This window comes from Trachypithecus francoisi, unplaced genomic scaffold (genome assembly GCF_009764315.1).
Source record: "Trachypithecus francoisi isolate TF-2019V2 unplaced genomic scaffold, Tfra_2.0 Lachesis_group7, whole genome shotgun sequence".
NCBI lineage: Eukaryota > Metazoa > Chordata > Mammalia > Primates > Cercopithecidae > Trachypithecus > Trachypithecus francoisi.
In genome coordinates this window covers 70,290,468-70,317,505 of record NW_022681472.1, presented here as the reverse complement: position 1 = coordinate 70,317,505, position 27,038 = coordinate 70,290,468, and the positions used below count along the sequence as shown (strand labels likewise).

Genomic DNA, 27,038 nt, shown 5'->3' with positions numbered 1-27,038 from the left:
AAAAGATAAACTATTTATTTTTTATGTATTATGCTACTTGTACAGTATATTTTGAATTTTGGAGTGTTGCAGAATACAGAATGAAAAATTTGTAAATAAAACATATATATACAAATGCATATATTTATAGTAAACATTATATATTTAATAAACCTATTACATACCATATGATGTTCATGTATAAAAGATACATAATCATCCAAATATATAAACATACAAATTCATTTTACTGATTACTATACCCTTATTACAGAGTTATCACTATATAGAGACTGTGCCAATTTTTAATGAACTTTCCTCTGTGTAATCAGTCTACAGATATTTTTGATGTATAAAGTTATACAAACATTTATGGAATCCAAATCAAACCAACATGGTTGTGATTTACCATTAAAAAAGTAAATTCAATAGTTCTTATTTCTCATGACTTGTGCATTTTTTGATCTGTGCCTATGGATCTAGAGCTATGATATCTGATTCTTTTTTCAGCCTAAATAAGGAGAAAATTAATGCCTTGATTCCCTGGATGTCTTGATTTGGTTTGTTATTATGTTGTTGAGACTCAACTTTAGCATTTTTTCTAGCTGTTAGTTTCCTGAGCCTATTTAATATCAAGAGATCCAGACTTTTCTTGAAGACAAAAGCAATATGTAGAAATTTCCAAGGGTGTCAACATCCATCTATCCATCCATCCAATAAGAATAAGTGCCTGCTGAGAATGGCGGAAACCCAGGAGGCGGAGCTTGCAGTGAGCTGAGATCTGGCCACTGCACTCCAGTCCGGGCGACAGAGCGAGACTCCGCCTCAAAAAAAAAAAAAAAAAAAAAAAAAAAAAAGAATAAGTGCCTGCTCTGTCATAGGCCTGTCACTGTGAGGAGGGCATAATAGTATCACTTGACTTTTTTAAAAACTTCCATGTCCCTTGTGCCAATAATCCCTTATACTTTATTCCTCTGCAATAGTCACCATCAGAGTCTGCCAGTGCTAATGATGGAAATGAGCCTCAGGTGTGTTGCACCTGGAAAAAGCTTGAGATCACTGATGAGATGTAGCTATATATATATATCCATGTTTTGGTTACTATCCCATAGATGAATGGATATCTATTATTTTGAATTAACAATAATAATATGACTCATAATATATTTTCTGGTTTGAAGGGTTTCACAGTCCAGACCGGTAGCCTAAAACATAAACACATAATTTCGTGTGAAGTGGCAAGTACCTCAAGAGAAGATATGCATAAGGTGCCATGTGACGGTGGAGAAGATTAAGTTTTGCTTATGAAAATTGTAGAGGGCTTTGTAGAAGTGAATCCATTTTAGAGACATGTAGTTTGTTAATGTTGGTGATGTGTTAGGCATTATGAGGCAGATTCAAAAGATAGGAAAATCTGGTAGTCTGTGAGAATATTGGGAAGATTGTATATTCATTTACTTGGCATAACTATAGAGGCAGACAAATACGTCTGATAGCAGCCTTTGTAACATGGCATCTTGTAGATTGTGTTCTCTTGTAAGTTTCTTAAAATGTTATCACTTTTTGCATTGGTTAACTGTTGTTAAAGTGTTTATGAGAAATGCATTGGGAAATACAGTGGTCTTTAGATTCCTTCAAACCCAACTTGTTCATGTGCTAGGTCTGTGTCCAGGCAAGTGACCTAACTTCTCCATGTCTTAGCTGCATTATCTGTAAACTGTGAATGATAATAGTACTTAAAGAATTGTTCATCCAAATTAAAATCAAAGGAGATAATGCACTCTTGGCACAGTTCCTGGCTCATATAATAAGAATACGAAATAGTTTTGTTATTAGCTAAAAATTCAGGTTAGAATATGTATCAACATTGAAGATCATAGGCCTTAAAAAAATCTACCTTTGACTTTTGGTTTCTTTCAACATCCAATTAAACTCTGACATAATTATTTGTAAAATACCTGAATCTGGAATTATATATGTGTATGTGTGTGTGTGTGTGTGTGTGTGTGTGTGTGTATTCCCTTACTCTGTTATGACAGGTATCCACAACAAGATTGATGGAGAAATTAATAATTGGGGTGCAGATGGTGAAAATCTTTTCTAAAGGTGTGTGTGTGTCTGTGTATGCTTAGATAGATTCTTAAGTTTATATTGAATTTGAAAGTGAAGATTGACTAGATTGCCTATACAAAATACTTAACAAGTGAGCTAATTTCTGCCTGAATTCTGTAGTACTACTCATGTATATCACGTCACGATTCTTCCTCTCATATGTGAATGTGTAAAATAGAGGCTGTGTGGGATGGGTCCAGAAGGAACTCGTGGTCATCCTCTCAGGCTTGAATCTCACCAGTCTATCTGGCTTTGTGTTTACAATTAATTTAAGATTAATCACCTGTTTCAGATTTACTTTGACATCTGCCTAACCTATTTTTTATTTTATTTCTTCTTTCTGATCTTTTGTTTTAATCTTTGGGGGTAAGATAATGCAATAATGATAAAACAAAATTCAAAAGCCCATGAAGCTATGGGATCTGCTTGGGATTTTCAAGGGTAAGATAGGGTCTGTACTAGACATGTGTTTACTGATTGTGACCCCAGGCATTGGTTTTCTGTCCTTCATTGTTAGGACAGGTGGATCTGGGGACACAGACTGGAGTGGGGAAGAAAGGATTTATTAATAACCAGGGAGGAGCATGTGAGTTAGATCTGAGTTATCTGCAAGCATTTGAGAACTACTGATTGTAACTATATGAACTGAAGATGCCTCAGTGCAATCCTGGGTCTTTCCACGTTCCATATTTAATTAAAAGCCTTTGCCGTATCTTGGTTCCTGACTCAATTTTAATCAGATAAAATTTAAGTTATTATAAAATAACGACAAATTTAGCATAGAAGATTTTAAATTGATCACAGTAGCTGGACAGCATTGGCCGCAACAGTTGTAAAAATAGAGCTTCTTTATGCAGTGATATCTGTATAATCGATTTAGCTCAAAGACAACATTGAGTTTATATCCACATATGTTTATGAATGTATAATTTTGACACCTGGGATTTTATTGTATATAGATGTTTTATCCGTTCCCTTTTTAAAATCCAATGTTCTATCTGTAATGCTCTTCCACTACACATTCTTTCAAAAAAATTCTGATTCTAAATCTTTAATCATGATACACCTTGATCTTCTTTTAATATAGGTAGCTCTTCTCGAGGAAAAAAACCAAAAAAAAAAAAGAAAAACCAAATTCTTCAAAATAGCCCACTTCATAACAAAACATCTTAGTCTTTTTGCCAAATTAATGAAGGAATACTGTTTTTTTTTTTTTTTTTTTTTTTTTTTTTCCTTAACTATGCATGATTTAAAATCTTGGTTAAATTTCTTCCTTGAACATTACTGTCTTAGAGTGGCCTTTCCCACTGTGTTCAGCAGAACATTAGTTCTGTTGGCTAAATGGCACTATGTGACATAAAGTCAAATGAGATTGGGAAATTTCAGTCCATATTGAACAGATGTCACGCTCTCCAATCCCTAGGACTTCTTAGAGCTGTAATCGCTGATGTACATTGTGGCTCTCTGGGAGGGATATGTATTATACAGTTTCCATTAAACTTAATTTGACCAAGGAATCTCCTTTTATTTTCTTTTTTTGAAGCTAATATTATGGGAAGAGTGTAGAGATAAGTTTCTTGTCGTCTATCCTTAAACAGTTACCATATTAAAATCCTAGGCAGAGCTTAGCTAAACTTGTGGTGAGCATGGCAGAATGTTCTGAAATACCATAATGTTTCTTCAAAAATGTTCTTATAGTTGAAGCTTTCTAAACCTGTTACTTATCCAACTCCAAATTATGAACGGATTCTATGTTTGCTTTTTTTTACCCATACATAAAGCTTTTCATATCCTAGAAGTCAGGAAAAAGTGATTTAATCTTACCATGAGAAGTTGCTTTCAGATATATATATATATATATTTTTAAGATCAGTTTTCTTTGGAAAATTTATCTGTACTTAACAAAAGAGAGAAAATGACTCGTGTGTGTGTGTGTGTGTGTGTTTGTAATTTGTTTTTGTCAGAGGGAAAAATGATGCTAATTAGGTTAAAATAAGTGTTTGGCACTAAATAGGGTGGTATCTAAACCAAATTTTGTATTTTGTACCAAATTTCTAAATCGTTTTTGTTACCTGAATGGATTAACTGGTTCACTGTAATGTTTGTGTTATCTGTTGGATACATCTATGGTTGTCCTTGGTCCATTGGTGCTCAGATGGGTGCAGGCCATTTAAACTGCTCCCTGTGGTACAGTAGGGGTGAGCATAGTGCTTTGTGAGTTATTTCCTAGTTTCATGAGGAAGAACTATTGCATATGGAGGCACAAACTTACTTCCCTTCATTTTAGAGATACACACACATGCATATGCACACATACAGAGTACATTACAGGTATAAGTTCTCAGTATGTCTTCACAACATCGTTTTTAATCTTACATTAGATTTGGCACTTTTAATACTACTACTAGTAGTATTAAAATACTGAATATACTTTGCTGAATATACTTGGCTTACTGGTGCTGTGAAGACAACGAGCATTCTAATTGCAGTATGTTTTCTTTATGGTAAGTGTCTATTAGATTCACTACACTGTATGTGTATGTCAGTTTACCAAATGGATTTGCAGTGATTGACACAGATTTCTTAAGGGAGAACTGAGAAAGCTGTTAGTTATATTGGTGGATTGAGTTAATAATTGAGATTTTCTTTTCTATTGATTAACAGGTTGGAAAACAGAGAAAAGCAACATTAATACATTAAAAAATTAAACTACCTTTACTATTCAGTGATAGTTTTCAGCAAATGCTGGGAACATAGTCAAAGGCATTCCTACAAAGCACAGCACTCATTATTTTTGTTATGAGTGAAAATCTAATTTACATACAATAAAATGTCAATTCACATCATAACCATCAAGATAAATAGAAACATTTATACTCTTCGATGAGCTACTCTTTTTGAACTTAAGTGCTGTGCTTGGCTCTTTGCCCAGAGACCAGTTGAAATATTCTAAGTTTAACAGAGAAGTAGGGATGAAGTTGAAATTGACTTGTGTGCAAATGTAAAGTCAGATTGGCCTGTGTGAATCAACAGTTGTCATTGCAGATATTTTAATTGTGTGTGTGTGTGTGTGTTTGAGAGGAAAACAAAAGGAAAAACTACTTTTCTTTAGGGAAACAAATGGTAACATTTCTCAATTTGTACAGTGAAATTGTGGTCTTATTCAAATCAGGGATTTTAATATGTTTGCCTCTCACCAGTTATGAAAGGAAAAATAATCATTTCCCCTTGCCATTTGAGACTCCATGATGTATTCTTGCTCTATTTTAGTTTCCCTAGTTAGTGAAATAGGTGCATTCTTTTTTTTTCCAGATATATCCTACAGTGTCATTGTGACTATAGCCTAAAGTCTTTGAAAAAATAGTTTTGTAATTTTCTTATAAAAGTACAGTAGTTAATGAATTTCTTTCTCTAACATGTATTTGGATATAGGAAGATTCATTTAGGCAAATAGAACATTATTACTTACTTACCACACTATCTCCTTTTACCTAGACAAGTGCATTTGAAATGAGATATTTAGAATGTAGAGAACATAGCAAGATGAAATAAAAGCCTGATAAAATGTGTTTGGGCTAGCATCAAAACCTTTGAAATAGGATATCTAAATAGTGTGCATTTTATCTCAGAAGGCTTTCGGTTAGTTCTAGTGTCCAGATGACTATTAATGGGCTTTTGTGCTCTGAAGCATATGCTAATAGAAGTGATCATCTTGGATTAGTTTGATGTGAATTTAATAAGAGATTTATTTGGTGGAAGTTGTTTGAAGGTGATGACATTTAAAACTCAACAAGATTTAAGAAGTTCAAAAATACTTTTAAAAAATTTGGGAACAGTCAATTCAGAGAGAGCAAATTAAATAGAAATGGATAGGAAAGAACAGGATCTGACATTGAGTTTACGAAGTTTGAAGCAGTTTGCAAAAAAAGCGATCTACCATTGAAGTATTGCCCTGGAATTTGAAGAAACAGAAAACATCTAAACTTCTTCAGTGATTCTTGGGTTTGTGAATTGGATAAACAATGTTCTCTTGCATTTTATAGTTCACTTAAGCAATCTGATTTTGATCTGTATATATGGAGTAGACAGGATTCAAGTGTTTTTTTTTTTTTTCCCTAAACCAATGAGCAAACACATATGTTCTTTCAAAACTGAACTGTATATGTTGTTCATATGGAAGCTATCTAGTTTGCTCTAGGCCCAAGATTTGACCCTCCTTTTATTTTACTATCACTTGCTTAATTCTTTAAATTCTTTGTGGGGCCTTTTGATCAAAAGAAACATTTTTTTTCTTTCTTTTATGTTTTTTTTTTTTAAATAAAAGCTACATGAAATGTGTAATTAATAACTCAGTACTCTTATGATGGTGATACAAGCAAGCATGGAAGAAAACATATTTATTAAGGCAAAGACCATGATGACTTTTCTTTTTGTGTTAAGCTTTGGTTTTAAACAGTTGAGAAGTTTTATAAGCTGGAAAAACAAAAAGAATATGTCATCTGGCATTATATATTATGAAAATAAGAACTGCTACTTATAATTAAAAATTATATGCAACAAGATTTGAAACTGAGGTCCAATTACAGGATCTTGCCCTCCTGCTTTTTCAGAGTCTTGTTCAGAATGTAATGTGTGTGTGTGTACATATATATGCCCACACATATATGTATATGAAATGATATTTGGAAAGATACTCAAAAGTGTCAGTTTTCCTTGAGAATAGGAGTTCCTTATACTCATTTTCTTTTTAAACATATCTCTCTTTCTTAAATTAATGACAATTAATAAAATTAAAGTCATCTTGCTTAGTGTGTTTGGCACATAACTGAGGTTGGATATATTTACTGAATGAATGAATAGTGGGGGAAGTGAGAAACTGAGGCAAAGATAGGCTTCAGTGGTATTTAGACCACCCTTAGTAGTTGGTGGTTTACTCTTCTATAGTCTTTCAATGCAATTGGGCAAACTTTACTTTTCTATCGTCTTCCAGTGCAATTGGGCAAACTTTTTAAAGGTAAAACTGAAGTGCCATTAACCGGAACCACTGTAGAGTCACAGAGGTAGGGGAGTTTTAGAAATAACTTATTCAAATTCCCTTGTTGTACAGGTAAAAAGAGAGTCTCAGAGAAGCAAAAGGACTTGCCCTTGAACACATGAGCAGGTGATTTAAACCAGGTGTAGAGACTGGATGTGCAATTTTCATACCATTTTTACTCAGGTTTTAATTCTTTACTTTGCTTAGGGTCAAGATACTACAAAGAATATAGAATTTGTAGAATTTACACCTCTTACCTTCAAAGAGTTTCTCATCTAATGGAAATAAATTTTAGTTCATCTGCATTGAGCTGATGTGTAATCTAAGATCTGTTTTTAAATTACTGTGATAGTTGATTTCTTTAGTTGAATAATTTATTTGATTATCTATTGCAAGGTTAGTTGGAGTAAGAATATATCATTAAATGTATGCATGTATATATTTATATGTAATATATGTAATATAACTAAATCACTAATGGTTAATTTACAGTATCTAGGTAATGATAGAAAACTCAAATCCCTTTTACTGTGGAGGTGCCCTCTTGAGAACATCAGTCAGTCTTCTACGGGAGAAGATTTTTTTTCTTATGTATTTAAGCATTTTAAATAGTGAGATAAAATAGTTATCAGAATTATTTTTAAGCTCTAATGCTGATTATTTCTACACCATAAATCTGTCTAAATTATATGGTAAAAGAAATAATACACTCCTATTTTTATAAAAGTAAACACATTTTCTAAGAAAGCAAAAAAAATTTAGATTTGTTTTATTTAGAAGGAAATATGGTTAATTAAGAGTAGAAATTTATAATTTTTGCAGATGGAATGTCTTATATTGCAGCAATGAAAATTAATACAAATAGAGTATTTTTGGAAAGCTACATATATTTTTAACCTGCCTAAATATCTTGGCACATAATATGCATTCTCATTATATGGGCTGTTCAGGTGGAGAATAATGTAGATGTAGGCCTGCTCCCTACTACTTAGCCCCAGAGGTCCATTTTTAATCTCACAATTAAATAGAGGACTTAAAATAGCAATTTTGAGCTTTGCAGTTCTCCTTTAAATTCTTTACCTCCTCTTTCTCAACTTCACTTTTAGCCCATTATCTAAAATGGCAATTCATAGTGGACTTATCCTAATGGGCATTTTGAACTTTTCTAGGGGTAGGGTAGTCTGCATCAAGGATACTGCTATGTAGTAGGGTGATAAAGATTAAAATAGAGTTGCCAAAACTAATGACTGCGTTCATTGTTGTGATTACGTATTTTAATTGCTTTAAGATTTTCCCTTTAAAAGCATTTGCTGGTGTTTACAAATTAAGATCTTTTACCCCCACCCCATTGTAGGTAAGTATTATGGTTATTAAGGTTGATGGGGTTTTAAAGGTTAAATAATTTCACCAACATCACAGTCTGTTATGAAGATGACTTATGTCCTATAACCTTTTATATCATGTTCCTCCTTCTCTTGTTGCTTTATTAAAACCCAGGGGAGGGAGAGGATCTTGCTCAAGATCTGCTCATGCTTTTATATCTTTCAGGCAGCCTATGATGCTGGCATATTAATATATTTTAGGTGTGATACATGAAAATGTGTTTACATCATTTAGGAAGGAAAATTTTTTTTTTTTGCTTTGTTTTGCAGATGTACAGATCAGCTCTCAAAATGTCTTCTGTGTCTTCCGAGCGTCTTCTAAGACAATTGCATTAGCCTCCTGCTAGTTGACTAATAGAATTAATAATTGTAAAAAGCACTCTAAAGCCACATGCCTTATGAAGTCAATGCTGGGTATGATTTTACAAGTATGTGATCTATTTTTTCAAGTGAAAATGTTAACTGGAAAAGTTCTTGGCACACAGTAAAACATCATGCAATCTGTTATTTGTCTTAGAGATAATAACTTGAGGGTGGCTATAGTCTTATGGTATCTAACTTATGACTTGCTAGGGGAGTTTCTTCCACTTAGAAGTATGACAGATGTGCTTATATTTACATAATCTGTCACTCTGAAAAATTATGATGATATAATTCCAGTAAAATTATTTTTTCTATAGCTACTTCAAAGTATAGTCAACTAAATTAAGCACATTTTTTTTTTTTTTTTTTAAACAGCAACTAAAGAACATGCCCCTGCCCCCACAACACAAAATAAAACCCAAACGACCTTTCGGATGTTTCTTTGAAGTTTTAGCAGTTTAACAGTCTTTGCAATGTGTATTATTAAGGACTCTATTCAGCATAAGGAGTCGTGAGTCATAAGTGTTCTAAGTATCTGTTCTTGGGTAGAAGAAGGAACTTAAATTTTAGAAAGATGATAATTTAATTAAGTCATATTTTCTCCCAGCCACTAAAGATGCTGGTTGAGTAGTCTTTAAACTATGACCCATTATATATCTTCAATGTAAAAATAAATCAACTAGATCTAAAGCTTCTTCTAGTTTTGAAAAATAAGTTAATTTTTAAAATACTAATGTATTTGGATCTATTCACTTTTAAGTATTTTTTCTTGGTTCCCTTGCTATTTAAAATGTTGCCATTTTCCTAATCACTCACCCTGGCGTTAACATATGGGCATAAACCATTTTCTTTTCATTTTGACAGAAAGATAATCTCAATGAATTAGATTATTTCTTCCTCATTTCTTCGTGAGTCCTGTCTTTTGATATAGGATTTTTAATTTTTTTTTGTGTAACCTTATTCATTTCATTTAGGTGATTCAGTGTTAGATTCTAGTCATCTTAAGAAGAAATGGTTAAAATACAAATGATACAGTTATTCAGTAAGGGAAGATTATATTGTAATAGTTAGTGAAGACATTATGTGTAATGGAAAAAATTAACAATCAGGAAATTCTGGAGGGAATGGTAAGAGAATTTGTATCAAGCCTTCACAATTTTATGTGTAGGAATGTCTGATTACAACCTAAAATATGCTTTTCTGTAGACCAAGTTAAAACCGTGCATAGTTTGTTTAAACTTATATTTTAAATGATAACTAATTTTTTCAGCTTGCTCATTTAGTCTTTTTCCTCCCGTTTTCCCTTTATTGACTACTAGTAAAATTGCCCTTCGGTTTTCTGTGTATTTTCACACATTCCCAGGGCTTCTTTAGTCACTTCTGACAAAAGAATACAGGACTCCTAAAAGGTTGGCATAACACGTAAGACATTGAAATGCAAACATGAAAAAAAATAGTTGACCAGTGTTTCCTTTTTTAACAGTGGTCATCAGGCTTCGTTAATTTTAGGGCCTAATAGAACAAGACCAAGATGAGAAGCTCATAGTCCTCTTCCTCCCTCCAGAAGTCGGGCACATTTACATTGCCTCAACACAACCACTTTTACTTGAAACTTCACTCTTTCATCCTGTATATGTGTGTTTTGTTCCAAGAGGAAGCTTCTGTAGATATTTGGCAAATAACATTATTGATGTGTAAGAACAACAGTGTACTTTCTTTCTTCTTTTTTTTTTTTTTTTGCTTGTTTTTGTTTTGTTTTAGATGGAGTTTCACTCTTGTCGCCCAGCCTGGAGTGCAATGGCACGATCTTGGCTCACTGCAACCTCTGCCTCCTGGGTTCTAGCAGTTCTCCTGCCTCAGCCTCCCGAGTAGCTGGGATTACAGGCGTGCACCACCATACCTGGCTAATTTTTGTATTTTTTGTAGACACAGGATTTCGCCATGTTGGCCAGCTGGTCTTGAACTCCTAACCTCAGGTGACCCACCCACTGTGACCTCCCAAAGTGCTGGGATTACAGGTGTGAGCCCCTGCGCTTGGCCCAGTGTACTTTCTTAAGTACCATTATACTATTTTTGACATTCACTGTGGCACATTTTTACTTTGTAAATGATTCCTTATACTCTAGTGCGCTATCGTTGTTCAGTGATTCATATAAAAATTTTGCACGACCAGCTTTTCAGAAGCAAAGGTACATCTGTGTATCCAAAGCCAGTGTGGTACTTCAGTACTTGAAGAAATTATAGATGAAAATGACTAAACTATGTTATTTGGATTTTCTCAGCACATTTTGGGTAATCGTGGTAAACTAACTGTTAGTCCTTATGGCGAAGTCAGCTAACAAAGAAGTCTTATTTAATCAGAATGTCACAGGTGGAATTTTCCAGGAGACATTTGGGGTGATGACTTACACAGCACTCGACAGCTTTTTAAGCTGAGTGATTAAGTAACAGCAGCCATGGAAACCAGTCTTCGACCAGCCTTTGTTAATGTATTCTTTAATTGACACTACGTAAATTATTTCTTAGTTTATTTTATATTCTTAGAGTTCTGACTCATTCTACTCCAGCAGAAGAATTTGTTCCAGTATTCTTCTTTTGACCCCAGTCACTGACGTCACTAACTTAACTTGAGAGACATGGTTGAGCTAATGTGTAAAGGTGAACCATAGGAAACTACTAATATTTTACTGTTTTGAGTGACACAAGGACAATATCATATGGCTCAGCTTAATATTCTTTCTTAGTCAGTTGCCAGTGCACTCCCGGTGGCGGAACAGGTACTGTTTTCACCAGGCTGCGTATGGACACCCAGAGCTTATTGGGTTCCCCAACATGCCGTACAGAGTCCTAGGAAAACCTGTTCCAACCACTGTGATGTGTACCAGGTCTTCTGACTTTCAGGCAAGCTCCAAATGTGGATTAAAGAAATTTGTTGGTAGGTCAGAGCTGGAACGTTTGTCATCCTCCACTTCCTGAAAGTGATGAGGCAGTTTTCACTCTGTTTATAACATAGCTGTTTTCTGTCTTTTTGACAATGAAGATATTTTGTTTGAAACTATATTTACATCCCAGTTGCATAGGGTAACAATATCGAATTCCAATTTATGTTATTCATGTGTACATATAGGTACCATATAAATAAACACGTGATGTATTCCATAAACATAAACACACACATATATTTTATAAACACAACATGTACCTGTTATATATAATATAGACCATATATAAATATATAAGCATGTATATATATATTGTTAGCTACAATTGAAGGAAGAAATTGGGCAAAAATATATTTTCAGGAAAGAATAAGTAATAGGAAGGGTAAACCTAGTAATAAAAATCCTTCATTATTCATAAAGCAACCTTAAAATAATAAATGAGCCACTCTTGGTTACAAAAGTAATTCTAAGTGTAAATTGTTTGTTTTAGTCTCAATTTTTTGCTATTTTTAGAACTGATTTTTTTCCTAGAGGAAGCATTTGATTATGGCCCTTAAAAAACTTGCATAAGTAAAATATTCCAGATACAATTATATGTCTGTAACTTTCAAATAACCCTGTATCTGCCTTTTCCCTGTATCTTTGCAGATATGGTCCGGAAAAAGAACCCCCCTCTGAGAAACGTTGCGAGTGAAGGCGAGGGCCAGATCCTGGAGCCTATAGGTACAGAAAGCAAGGTATCTGGAAAGAACAAAGAATTTTCTGCAGATCAGATGTCAGAAAACACGGATCAGAGTGATGCTGCAGAACTAAATCATAAGGAGGAACATAGCTTGCATGTTCAAGATCCATCTTCTAGCAGTAAGAAGGACTTGAAAAGCGCAGTCCTGAGTGAGAAGGCTGGCTTCAATTATGAAAGCCCCAGTAAGGGAGGAAACCTTCCCTCCTTTCCGCATGATGAGGTGACAGACAGAAATATGTTGGCTTTCTCATGTCCAGCTGCTGGGGGAGTCTGTGAGCCCTTGAAGTCTCCTCAAAGAGCTGAGGCAGATGACCCTCAAGATATGGCCTGCACCCCCTCAGGGGACTCAGTGGAGACAAAGGAAGATCAGAAGATGTCACCAAAGGCTACGGAGGAAACAGGGCAAGCACAGAGTGGTCAAGCCAATTGTCAAGGTTTGAGCCCAGTTTCAGTGGCCTCAAAAAACCCACAAGTGCCTTCAGATGGGGGTGTAAGACTGAATAAATCCAAAACTGACTTGCTGGTGAATGACAACCCAGACCCGGCACCTCTGTCTCCAGAGCTTCAGGACTTTAAATGCAATATCTGTGGATATGGTTACTATGGCAATGACCCCACAGATCTGATTAAGCACTTCCGAAAGTATCACTTAGGACTGCATAACCGCACCAGGCAGGATGCTGAGCTGGACAGCAAAATCTTGGCCCTTCATAACATGGTGCAGTTCAGCCATTCCAAAGACTTCCAGAAGGTCAACCGTTCTGTGTTTTCTGGCGTGCTGCAGGACATCAATTCTTCAAGGCCTGTTTTACTAAATGGGACCTATGATGTGCAGGTTTGTACTTTGTATTGTCTCTTTGTACAGAAAAAGTGATTAGAAATCAAATGTGAATTCTTATATACATGTTAAAACCAAGTCCCAGTACCAGACAGGTAGCCCGCTAGATCTAGCAGAAGAGATGGACACACTCCGTAGCTACTTCATTACAAGTATATTCAGAGTTGTCTAAAAACAACTTTTAGCCTCTTATTGTGGAATACAATCCTAGCATCTTTTTTGATTTGGGAAAGTCTTTTCATGGAATTAGCTAAGCTTCACAATTCTGGACATTTTTCATGGTAATTTGATGTTTTCACAGTCTTCCAAAAATGTTACTAATCTTTATGGTTGTACATGATAATAATTCATGCCTAGTTTCAGCTTTAGATTATAAGGCTTTTGCTATAATCTTTCTTTCAGTGAGGATATTTCCTGTCTCTTGGATTAGGATTTGATTTTATATTCATCCTGACGGGTCATACTGATGGTTGCAGAGATACTCCTGAAAAGGCAAAATAATTGCAAATGAAAACTGGGATATAACATTTTACATTGATTAGAAAGAAGTAAATGTGATTTTAAGTATTAGGGACACCAGAATGACCTTGGTAGTGGCCAATAAAGCATTCCTTTCTGCATTTAAGGAAAATGAGAATAATTTATGAAAGCATTTAGTAATAATTTAGATTTGTACTTTTATTAAAAACAACCTACCTTTTTGATCTATCCTTCTGTCTTTAGTTTATGGCATATGTGAAATGGATAAAGAAACTGTTACCATTTTGAATAGAATGAAACATGGAACTGAGTCTAAATAAATGTATACATTTAATTTTAGTAATTTTAGCATAGTCAAAATTCATGGTCAGCTTGAGAAAGTGTATTAGTTTTTGTTACAGTTTGTAGATTTTTATTGTATTATAAGGCCAGGGGGATTTCAAAACATGTTAGCTTTACTAGTAACCTTTTTTAGGAATGATTAGTACTACCCAGAGAACTAATGAAATAAATCCCTTAAAATATCAGTCATTTTTATCAACTCGATAGCTATAGCTCATTTGCCTCAGACCTCTCTATTGACCTAATGCCAATTAAGAAAGTCAGGCAAAGAGGTTAGAAATAATAGGTAGTGAACATATTTTGCAATACTTGTAAGAAGAATCAGAAGAGAAATTTCCTGGTCCTTTAAATGTCAGAATAGCAATCTCATCAGTTTAAGGGAGATATAAAGAACTCTTTAAACACTAGTTTCATCTTGGTAAAGCACTCTAAAAATTCTATCTTAGTTTGTGAATTTCCACAAATAGAATTATTTCTGTGGAGCAGCAAATTAACCCAATATAATTATTATGCACGAAAGCTACATGCTTTGAACTGCTGTCTATTAAAGATCATTTCACTGTCTTATGTCAGATATACTCTGCTGTCAAACTATGATTGGGAAGCAAATATGTGTTTTAGATAAAAGGGTTGGAAGTGAATAATGTCAGTATGTGAAACGGTGTTTTATAATTAGCAAGTAATATGAAGTTAATACCTGGATTTCCGGCAGGAGTTTCAGTTTGTTCACTCTAGGGACAACTTCTGAGGGAAGCTGATCTAGGCTGTCAGGAAAGCTCTAAAAATGAAAATTACTAAGGCCTATAGTTTGGAAGAATTCAGATTTTTAAACACACTTCCATTTCCCCCAAACAGTTATTTGTTAGGTTCTTGGTTATTTATAGTAAAGTTTATGTTTGGGTAGAAGGAGCTGGACACTTTTCCTGGGCAGTGATTTTAGAAGTAAAACAGATGTGTGAGCTATCTGAGTTTGAACTAATAGAACTAGAAATAAAACAGCTGATCCTCGACTATGCTGTCTGCTAAATCCTTGCAGCACACAGCGAGGAAGACAAAAAGGGGTAGGAGAGAGCATGCAGGAACATAATCTTGTTGAGATCAAATTTCTTCCAAGATAAATAATATTGCTAAAAATAGAAAAAAGTAATCTATGGAAGTAGTGCGTGATTATTTCAAACGATTGGATTTTGAAATGCATCTAAAGGGTTAACTTCAATTTGTGAGGATAACACTGAATATACTTGTAGGGCAAATGCTAATATTGAATGCTTTGCACGTATGCCAGATACTGATGCAGAAAAACGTCTGAAGATAAGTAACTTATTAATATCTTTATGCTGAAATAAATATTGAACAGTTTTTCTATACACATAAAATGAATAAAAACGCATCTGAAATTTCCTTTTTTACCCACAGTTTGTGTTACTGAAATGCTATTTGAGAGATTCTTTCCGTGGCGGTTAAACTTTGTGGAGGCTAAAAGCTGTGGGAGATAAAATGCTGACTATAGAATTTCTTTAATGCCGTTTTGTCAGAAACATATAGTAAGTTAATGGCCTGTGTGTGTCCTGATAAACGGATGTTGGTAAATATGAGTATTACAGACAAATAATCATTCAATTTTAGGAATTATTTATATAAGTCCATCATTTAAGCTAATTGAAGTAATAGATGAAGAATTCATTAATTCTTTTCAATTAAAGTTGCTTTTTAAAAAACATTCAGAACAGTTGGTGGTTAATGATAGATTTATGACATTTTAGGCCAAGAAAAAAGTAACAGAAGCCAAAAGCAAAAGACTGAAAGAACTCTATGGCTTTGATCTATATTTTGGTTTGACATGGATGGTTTTAAATAATTTGAATGGACTTGAGTGCAAATATGAGATATACAGTTGGGAAAAAGAAGTACAGTAATTTAAACAAATTCTAAGATTTCCAGTTTTAAGTGCAAGTTATTTCAAATATACGTGGAAGAATAATTGACATTTAGACATGCTTGTACTGATAATATCCACTTTTGTATAAATTGCATCACAAATGACCGAGTCAAAGAATTACAACTTTGTAAAAATACTGTCAAATAACAATGTTTCTTTGTGCTGCATAGTGGATAGAGCCCCAGCCGGATAATGGAGGTCACTGTAAATAGCCATCAGAAAGCCAAGACTGTCCTTTCTAAGTGTGGCGTGTATCACATTCTCCTCCCAACACCTTGAGGTAGCATGCCCAGCCCTAAAAGCAGAAGACATGTCAATTCTTTACCAAGAAAACAAGAGAAGCTATAATGGCTAGCTTAGCATTAATTGATTTGACCAGGATGTTAGTTTCCCAATTTTTCATTTATCCAGCATGTTCTATCAATTGTCATGCTTAAATTTTTAAAAATAATAGATGCAGCATGATTGGTTAGCTTTTCATGTAATATTTGCTATCTGTATTCAGCCATTGAGGCTGCCATAGAGACCAATAATACAAGAGATCGAGTTCTTAAAAAGTTAATTACAGCTTCTTTATTTTTATTTTTATTTTTTGAGATGGAGTCTCGCTCTGTCACCTAGGCTGGAGTGTAGTGGCATGGTGTCTGCTCACTGCAACCTCCGCCTCCCAGGTTCAAGCGATTCTCCTACCTCAGCCTCCCGAGTAGCTGAGATTACAGGTGCCCACCACCATGCCCGGCTAATTTTATTTGTATTTTTAGTAGAGACGGGGTTTCACCATATTGGCCAGGCTGGTCTCGAACTCCTGACCTCGTGATCCACCCGCCTCGGACTCCCAAAGTGCTAGGATTACAGGTGTGAGCCACCGCGCCCTGCCAGCTTCTTTCTTTTTAATCTGCTTTATTATGCTTGTATTTAAACCATTGCTGAATGGAGGCCTGAATTAACAACGCGGCATTTGCTGTTTCATTAGGGCTTAATGTGCTGTGCATTGGGTGTTTGCATCATCTTTATTGGGGAGCTTTTAGCACTCAGATCAGGTTATAAAAATAGGAGTCTTGTCAAGTTGTGCTTCCCACGGGAAAGTGTTTATGCAATCCCAAGTTCAGATGCTCATGATATATTTGTTGCCTTTTCATATTAGTAAATTCTTTTTTATTACTGCATTATTCAGGACTCTAAGAAGGTAGCTACTGGTTTCCAGCTATTAAATTTATTTTGGCCCTTAATGAAAATCTAAGGCTAATACAAGAATCACATGATTAACTTACGAAGGACCGTCTTATGTTTGAGCTAGGAGTGTTACATTTCTGTGTTGTAAATATTTTTATCAGAGTTGCACAATATGTCATGTTAGAAGCAGGAAGAACAGATTTTAGAGAGAGGAAGTCATTCTTCGGATTTGTATCTTCAACAGATTTAATTGTATGAGTTTATAGATCTTTAACATGTATCAGTACAATCGTTTGAGCAGGGAATTACAGTTTGGTTTGAAAAAAAATAGTATCAGAGACCATTAATCTCATTGTGGTTTATTTGGACTTGTCTTGAATTTTACTTCTAAACATTTATTTTTTGCCTTCACATTTTCTTTGATCTGGAGTAGGAGGGAAGTTGTAGGTCTTAGCAGGTTCTGTTTCTTTGTTTTTCCGAGTTGAGGACAATTTCAGTTTAGAAAAACTGGTGAATGAGACTTTAATCAATTCAGACTGTCTATAGAATACAGAATGTTTGGCATATGAACTCACACTTCTTTTTCAGGACTGTGTCTCTTTAACAAGTAATAAAGTGTGCAGAATAAGACATATGCTCATGCCAATGCCATAAAGCAAGACAAAGGTCTGGTATTTACCAGGTTATTTTCATCAGTGGAGATGGCAGAGCTAAATAATGTAGCCACCCTAGTAGAATAGTTCAACTATCATTACTAATCCCTTTACCTGCATGTCAGTTAACTCTTTTTTTGACCTTGTTCATGACCGTTGGTATCATCTTTGATTTTCGGTTTATTTGTTATCATTTAAAAGAACATGTATAATTTTATTGAATATCAGAATTTTTTTCTAGGCAGAATGTTTAGGAGAATAAATTGTGGTTATCAGTGGATCCAATCAAATTTAGCATTATTCAACTCCTAAGAAAACATTTTACCTCTCCTGTGGCCTGCTTTGCTAACTATCTCAAGTCGGGAGACTATTCAGTGTTTTTTATTTCTTGGATCATTGTAATTACAGCATACGTGCAGCTGTTAGAAACACAGATATATAAGTAGTGTGCCAATATGGGGAAAGTTTGGAGAGAGAACGTTGCTCTGTTCATTTTCTGATTTCCTTCGTGGAGTCGGATTCTGACAGTCATTAGACCATAGATCTCTTGAATTCTTCATCAGGTGATCCACATTTTGAAGCAAATGGTATACATTTTCAGAATATCATATAAACCCTTGTTTAATTTTAATTGAAAGTCAAACGTAAAATTTATTTTTCTGTCTTACATTTTAGTTGATTCATACTTCTTTCATCTTTTAGCTTACATAATCAAAATTTGTACAGCTCCCTTATTTTTTTCCAATTTTGGATTCGCCTCTAATAATAGCTAAAATTTACTAAGGGTTTCTTACATGCATATATGGAGCTCAGTTCTTTACATGTATTAATCAACTCATCTTCATAATGACCCTAGAAGTAAACACTAACCTTATGTGTCCATTTAAAAATATAAGGAAACAGCATAGATTAAAGTATCCTGCCCAACATCACAGAGTTGCATAAGTAGAGAGAATGGGATGTAAAGCAGGATAGATAGGCCACGGAAGCCTGTCTTCAAAACCATGCTGATATATGGCCTGGCCAAACATGAGCCTGAGTTTACTGCCAATAGCAAAGCAATAGAAGATAGGCCAATTGCATATAAGGGAGGAGATAGAAGACTGGTACATCAGAGCTCTTTGATGCAGCCTCTGTGAATCAGATTGATTTTGGGGACTTGGGTGATTTCTTTGAGATTGTCTGCTATCTGCTTCGTGTAGTGTAATGCTACCTTATTTGAACTTACTAGGCTTCTAGTCGAAATCAGTAAAAAGAAAATTAAATTTGCTGATTCATCTTTTTAAAATTACTGTGATTCATTTTCCCTGGTACTTTTGCTGCAGAAATTAGTTCTGGTAGAGCGAGTAAGGTGCAAATGTTGATGTAATCAATTAAGGATATAATGTTTGATCCCCAAATTAAGGGACATTTCATCCATGTGTTTGACTTATTTTGTACTCCCCTCATTTAGAGGACTTTGTGTTAGGAATTTATGATTTAAATGATGGTCTGAAAGTTGTCTTATGCTCTTCTACTTACCAGGCACAATTTAGTTTTTTTTTTTTTTTTTTTCCATGCAGATTACATGTTAAGGAGATACACTCCATTCCCATTTATGTCCTCCAAAGCTGTGTAATTAAGGTTTTATCCTCTGCCTACATTCAGTGTAGGAATGGGTGTAGAAGCAGCGAACAAATCGGAATGCCTTTGGAGTGTCCAATTTTAGTGTGCTGGATTCTCCAGCCATGCTTGGAGCTGTGTGATTTCATTGAATTCAGAAAGCGATAGACGGGTGGGACATAGTGAGGAGTTGGGGAATTCACAGAGTCTCCTGGCCTAGCATTTCTCCTTTCATATTTAGGCGAACTGTTGATGTAAGATTAAAGAATGCCTGCATCCTTTCATGTGTCCAGGAACATATTTGGGAATCTTATAATAAATGATGGCTTATTCCAAGACCTGTTTTTCCAGCTGATGGGAAGCTCCACCTTGGTATTCATTGGCACTTCAAAGTCAACATATGTAAAAGTGAAGTTCTCCACAACTTTCTTTTTGCCTCCTTTCTTCTTTACTCCCATTTTCAGCTAAGTCAGTCTGGAAATCGTGGAGTTACCTTGGATTTCTTTCTGATATCATGCCCCAAACATTTGAGTAGTGTGCCCCATTGTTCCCTTCTTTATTCTTTTACTGTGACTTCTTTCAAGTAAATCCTTATGGATTTCTTTTCTGTTGTTCTATCTTTATCTTCCTCTCTTGTCTCTTCCTTTCCCTTCTCTTCTCACCTCCCATTCTTTCCTCCTCCTCTTCATCTTCCTCTCCTTTCCTTTGATTTCTTTTTTTTCTTCTTCTTTCTTTTCTTCTTCTTCCTTCTGTTTTTATTTCCTTCCTCATTCCCTCTTCTTCCTCCTCTCTTTTGCCTCTTTTTTCTGTTCTTTTCTTCTGTCCTCCTTCTCTCCGTTTTCTTCCTTTCTGCTTCTCTTTTTTCATCCTCCTTCCTTTCTCTTTTTCTCCCTCCCTCTTACTTTCCTTTCTTCCTTCTTTCCTTTAATTTTTAAAAATTCTATTTATAGATGACTTGTCCTACATTTTATAGCAAGTATGGGACTACTTCTGTTAAAAAGCATATCATCTAATTATACTTGCTTATGTAAATATCAGCTCTCCAATAAGACGTCACCTTTCTACGTTAAATCTCACTATTCTTCTAGAAGGGATAATAGTAAGAACAAGGCTAGCACATTTATATTACTTATTACATAGCAAGCACCATTATGTACCAGATTCCATTTAAAGATTTGATAATGTCTCAACCCTCCTCAATATTTCCTGAGAGCAGCTTGCATTGTCTTACTCTCACTGTTGATTTTATTGGTTTTGTTTCCTTCACCTGCAATGCCCTTCCATGATCACTGCCTTTGAGGCTAATCTTCACATGTCAGCTCATCTGTCCACAGCTCAGTTGTAACTTCTGGGAGCCTTTGCTGACTCCTCAGTCTGGGTTAGGGGCTCTTCCTCTGTGTTGTCATGGAACCTGTTACACGTCTCAGCAGAAGCATGTTATTCCACTGTTGTGATCTTTTTAGTTGTGAGCTTTTTGTGCTAAACCGTAGAAATGTTACGATTTTGGACTTTGTCATTCTTTTTGTATTTCCAGTGCTTGGCACATAGTAGATGTGTTAAAACAGTAACCCTCCCTGGAGGAAGGATGTTCTATATTTTCAGAGATTAGATTTTCTCTTTTCCCATTAAGATGCTCTTTAGAATACACGTGCAATTCTGACATATCTCCGTTATGAACCAGCAGCACCTGCAGGTTGGCTGCTATAGAGGAGTGCTATGGGGAATTCACTTAGCTTTGTAACCCACTTGAACTGCATTTTCTCTTGCTTATTTTTCCCATAAAAGATTGTCTTCCAAATTATTGAGATGGACTTTTTTTTTTTTTTTTTTTTTGGTATGGAGTCTTGCTCTGTTGCTCAGGCTGGAGTGCAGTGGCACGGTCTCGGCTCATTGCAACCTCTGCCTCCCAGGCTCAAGCGATTCTCCTGCCTCAGCCTCCTGAGTAGCTGGGATTACAGGCACTCACTACCACACCCAGGTTAATTTTTGTATTTTCAGTAGAGACAGGATTTCACCATGCCAGGCTGGTCTCGAACTCCTGATCTCAGGTGATCTGCCCGCCTCGGCCTCCCAAAGTGCTGGGAATACAGGCATGAGCCACTGTCCCTGGGCTATTAAGATGTACTTTAAGATGTATTAGTACTCTGTCATCTGAAATACCAGATAACTATAGAAAAATTAATTCAGAATTATACTGAGTAAAATGAGAAAACCAGTTTAGGGTAAACTGTTTATTGCTATAACGCAAAAAGGCGATAATAAAAATGTGCATAATGAGGAATATGTAGTATTTTCTTCTTCAATGTGCCCAGTATAGGAGTTTAAGTTTTGGTTTCTCCTGTATCCTACCCTGCCATTGGTTGCCTCTTATATTATAAATCCAAATAAGGGAGTTGCTACAGTGTCACTGATAGGAATAAACCTCAGAAATAAGCTATGCATGACATGAGAGTAAGACAATGCCATATAATTAGATTTGTTATTGAGATTCTTAAACATTTATTCTCCATCAAAAGTATATCACTGAAACACACTCTGTATTCTAGAATTTTTTTTTGAAGCACTATACATGCAGAAAAATTCCCGATGTATATAAACAGATTAATTCTGACTGTAGTTATTTTCAGCTAAGATTGGCCCTTACAGATTTTTTTCAAGTTATTTGAAATATTAGTATTTGAACAATGATTTCTTTAACAACTTAGCTTTTTATTTTTAAGCTTTTACCTCTTTGACTATCAGCCCATAACCTCAAGTTCTCTTAGATTAGTACCCTTATAATTGTCTCTGTTGCTATCAATTATAGTACTTGAAAATGAACCACATCTGAGAAAAGGTTTGTGTTTAGTTCAAACAACTCTTTCTTTGCTGCGTTGAAAATAAGTACATGTGTTGAGGTGTCATTTTAAGAGCTCTGAGGCTTTAAGAAATATTTTCCTTTGACATATTATTTTAGATATTATTATTATTAGTTTTTACTCCATATTATTGGAAGGAAAGAAGGAAACTGAGATTAATGACCTTGAAAAAAACCAACCCTTTTATATTCTTCATTTCTATGGTAAGACATTTTTTTGTGTGTAAAAAGACATATGTAAATAAATTATAAATGAAAGCCATGGAAAACACTTAATGGAAGGAACAGTTTTTAAAACTAGGGCTAAAATCAAATATAAAAAGCCATGCTAGTCCTTAGTCAGTGAAAAAGAATTTAAAATTTGTTCATTTTTGTGCCTTAATTGTTTTAGGTGTTTTTATATAACTTTAATTCACAATCAAAGGACTCCATAGGCAGTCATTTGCTTGTGGATATAAGATGCATTTTGTAGTTTCTTGAAGAAGGCCATGTATGTCAGGTCAAGTCAGTGGCAAGGGTGCCATGAAGTACTGTGGCCAGCGTATCTCAGGTAACTCAGGGGCCTTGGTGAGAAATTTTCATCTGCTCACCTCTGCCTTCGTTCATTCAGTCAAAATGCATTGAGCTCCTGCTTTCTTCTAGATAGGAATAAGACTATTCCTCTAGCTCAAGAAGGAATATAAACAGAAGCATTAGCTTGGTAACAACAGATTGAACCTTTGCATTTACAGCTAAGAATATTGATAGTGACAAGTGTGTGAGTTTGTCACTGAATGAATTTACCACTTCCCTTCTATTTAATCTCTTTATCCCATTTGCAGGAAAAATTTACTTGAATGATTCATTTTGTTAAATAATCTATCTATGCACATGTCGAGTGTACTATCTAATATGGCATTCCCTAGCAAATGTGGCTATTTAAATTTTAGGCTGGGCATGGTGGTGCATGCGGTAATCCTAGCACTTTGCAAGGCCAAGGAAAGTGGATAGGTTGAGCCCAGGAGTTCAAGACCAGTCTGGGCAACATGGCGAAACCCTGTTTCCACAAAAAAATACAAAAATTAACTGGGTATGGTGGCGTGTGTCTATTTTCCCAACTACTCTGGAGGCTGAGGTGAGAGGATTCGCTTGAGCCCAGGAGGCGGAGGTTACAGTGAGCGGAGATCGTGTCACTGCACTCCAGCCTGGGTGACAGAGACCCTGCCTCTAAAAAAGAAATTTTTAAAATACATACATTTCAGTTAATTACAAATAAATTAATGAAATGCTAAGAAAAATACATGAAAGTAAATTTGAAAATTAGTTCTTCATTTTTACCAAGCCTGCTTGTGGCTAGTGGCTACCATATTGGCCAAGGAAGGCTATGGAACATTTTAATCATCTCAGGGAATACTATTGGACAGCACAAATCTATAGTTCTCACTTGATCCTCATAATAATCCTATAAAATGACAAGTTGTACAATATTATATCCATAGAGACCAGGAAACCGAGGTGCCAGGAGGTTAAATAATGGATCTTTTCATAGAATTTGAGCTAGATAACTTCCTCTAGAAGCAAATAAATACAGGCAGATGTAAATACAAATGAATAAAGGGTTTTATCTACAATTTTTTAATCTTAAAATGTAAAATTGTCTACCTCTTCAATATTATATGTCTAATACCTATCGCAGAGTCTGACACAAGCCGAACACTTAGTTATTACTAATTAGAGGGATAAATACATGTAGTTTTTGGCCCAAGCAGAAATTACAGTTTAATATAATTGTAAAAATTTGGATATCTTTACCAAAGGAACTGCTGGGTTTAAAGGGTTATAATTAAAGTTCTGGTTAGCAAAAGAAGGAAATTTGAAAGCTGTGCTCTTTATTCTGCTTGCACTCTCTTTTTAATATCGTCATAGATAAGAAGCAGTAAATTTTTCTACTCCATGTTGGATTTAGCCATTTGAAAAGTTTACAATATTCTATGAATGTGTAGGCACTGTTTCCAGACAATACGTTTCAGTAAAGCATTGCTGCAGACACTTATTTTGCATAATTGTTCTCACTGTATATTTGTTTTTACCCTAGAAAAGAATAGATTTAAAATGGGATATCTGGCGCATGCAAATAAAATGAATGTGGTCAATAGACACCAGTAGTGTCTCCTAAAATAATAAATTTTGTTTTACTGTAAAATGGCATTTAAATGTTGTATGTCAGTTATATTTCACTATGACTTGAATGTACCTCTACTCGTATAGAAAGTATAAAAATTGCCACAAATAGAGCTTTTAGATTTTCTTTTTGAAAGAAAAAAGGAATAGAACACTGTCATTATGTTTTCCAAAACTGCGTTTTAAAATATGTAATTCTAATATTGTATTAGCTTTTAATAATATATAATACTAATATCATTTGCTGATATTAACCAAAAAGGCAAGTATGTAACCTATAGAAGTGTCAGTATTGTTCTTACCATTAAATGAGATCCGTGAATTTTCATTTGCTAGCTTGATTTTTGAAAGAGCAGTCAATAGTATGAAGGTATTTATTCTTCAGCATAATTAAAATATATAGCCCTTAAAAGCTTCTTAAATAATGAAGTTGGCACATTTTCCCTGGGTTAAAAAAAACACATCTAGACACGTACACCAACTTCAAAGACCTAACTCGTTTTTTATAGCTTAGTTAATCCTAAACCAAAATGCTTTACTGATAATTTTTCACAAAACTGCCTTTCTTTCGTAGTCCCCTTCTCCTGATAGTACTGATTCGTAGCCTGGGTTTTCTGACTTCTTAGGTTGTTTTTAAACAACAGCAACCTTTTTAGGATGTTGGGATGCTTAGTAATAATTTAAATCCACTTCAAAATCATATGTTTAGGGATTTCTTAAGTATATGTATGCTCTTTGTTCAGCCCTTTCAGTGTGGTCATGGCACTTGAGGCTTAAAGATTGCAAAATCAAAGAAATAGTGATGATGCCTGGTGGTTTCTTGGGAATCTTGGTTCAACAAGCAGAAGTTCAAAGCATTTTATAATAGGGAAGCTTGGCAACGCTGATGCAATGTGAAAGCTTAAACAAGAAAATTTTTTATCTCTAGATTTTGCACACTTTCTTTCTTTGCCTATGTTAAAGAAGAAGGGGGTACATCTGAATGTATCCCTTTTGAATCAAATTTAAGTTCCAGAACAAAGAACCTGATTGATGGCTATCCATTTAAATGTGTGTGTGTGTGTGTGTGTATACTATATACACACACACATATATATATATTTTTGCAAATAAACTTTCTCTTTACCTCCACTGAATTGGGAAATATATGTACAGATTTTTATAATATTATGAATTGTATTTCAGTGCAAGTTTTAGTTGCTTTAGTCACTTAAATGCTAGATTAGAATGCTCTGTGCTGTATCCCTGAGTGTATGACTTTGAAATCTCTCACACCATTGAATGATTGCCGGTTTGCTGCCTGGAAGGGTGCCCCATTCTTAGCTTTCTGGCTGGTTGATACTCTGTCATCGACAGAGTCTGTCATCGACAGACTGAAATCTATGTGATTGGGGTGGTGGCTATAGACATTGCCTAATGCGAAACATTACATCCTTTGATTAAAGGCTGTGGGAAACTTTTGTAAGTTCCTATCTTAATGCGCAGTAAATGTTGAGTTGTTTATGTATTAATGCACATTTCTTAGAACTATGATACTGGACATGAATTTAGAGGTTGCCCCAGTTGAAGAAGCTATTGGCCAGAGAGGTTAAGTAACTTGATCAAGGTCACATCTCTTTTTAATAGCAAAAGGAATACTTCAATCTTAGTCCTGTACAGTAGAGGTACAAACATGTCTCTCAGTGTACTACAGCAATATTATTTGCATTTCAAATAGAGCCTTTACATGATTTTGAGATGCCTGAGACTTTTCTCATGGAGTGATTTGGATATGAACAGCGATCACACGTGTCATTTTTGAACAGCTGTTGAAGAAGGCAGAACATGATTATGCCACTTGCTTAATATATTACATCTGGTTGCTGGGAAAATTTAAAAATTCCCTAGTGGTTGGAAGAGAATTTTTTTTCCCCCTTTTTGGAGTATTTCATTCAAAAACTCTATTTTAAACTCTGAATTTTGGCTGCTCAGTGGTGGCTTAACTGTACTGCCTATTGAGATACACACTGAGAATGGAGGAAGAATTTTATGTAAAGTGCCCTTTAAAGGCTTTCATAGTCCTGATTCCATGTAATTTCATAATTTGGGAAAGAAAGCAGAGCTGTAGTTATTTTTATGGTGGAATTATTTTATTTTACCATTCAAACATCTCCATGACCTACTCATGTGAGAAGTTGGGAGCCCTTTGCAGTGAAACAGAACCTTAATCAAATAAGGCCATGGAAGATTTTTCTTTTTTGTTTGTTTGTTCTAGATTGGGAAACATGCAAAATTCTTTATTTATATAGTTCTTCTTCACTAGTATTTCCTGCGTACTCAATTCATCTTTTTGTTTGTTTGTTTCGCTGTGCTTTAATTATAAGCCATTTTGGGTGGTCATTTGAGCACCTTTATTTTACCTAAAACAGCGACCTCATCTTTGCCTGCAGCCTCATTGCT

At 35.0% G+C, this 27,038-nt stretch overlaps 1 protein-coding gene across 5 annotated transcripts in view; it reads left to right on the top strand.

Moving 5' to 3' along the window:
- The window catches only part of TRPS1 (transcriptional repressor GATA binding 1), a 261,099-nt gene that overhangs the window by 37,270 nt on the left and 196,791 nt on the right, over nt 1-27,038 (top strand). For 2 of the 5 annotated variants that reach the window (XM_033203219.1, XM_033203220.1), the window contains 2 exons: nt 8,779-8,936; nt 12,462-13,390. In XM_033203219.1, coding sequence (XP_033059110.1) covers nt 8,900-8,936; nt 12,462-13,390 — 966 coding nt within the window. In that variant the 5' untranslated portion in view covers nt 8,779-8,899. The remainder of the gene's footprint in view (nt 1-8,778; nt 8,937-12,461; nt 13,391-27,038) is intronic. The other 3 variants (XM_033203222.1, XM_033203223.1, XM_033203221.1) reach the window with 2 other exon arrangements.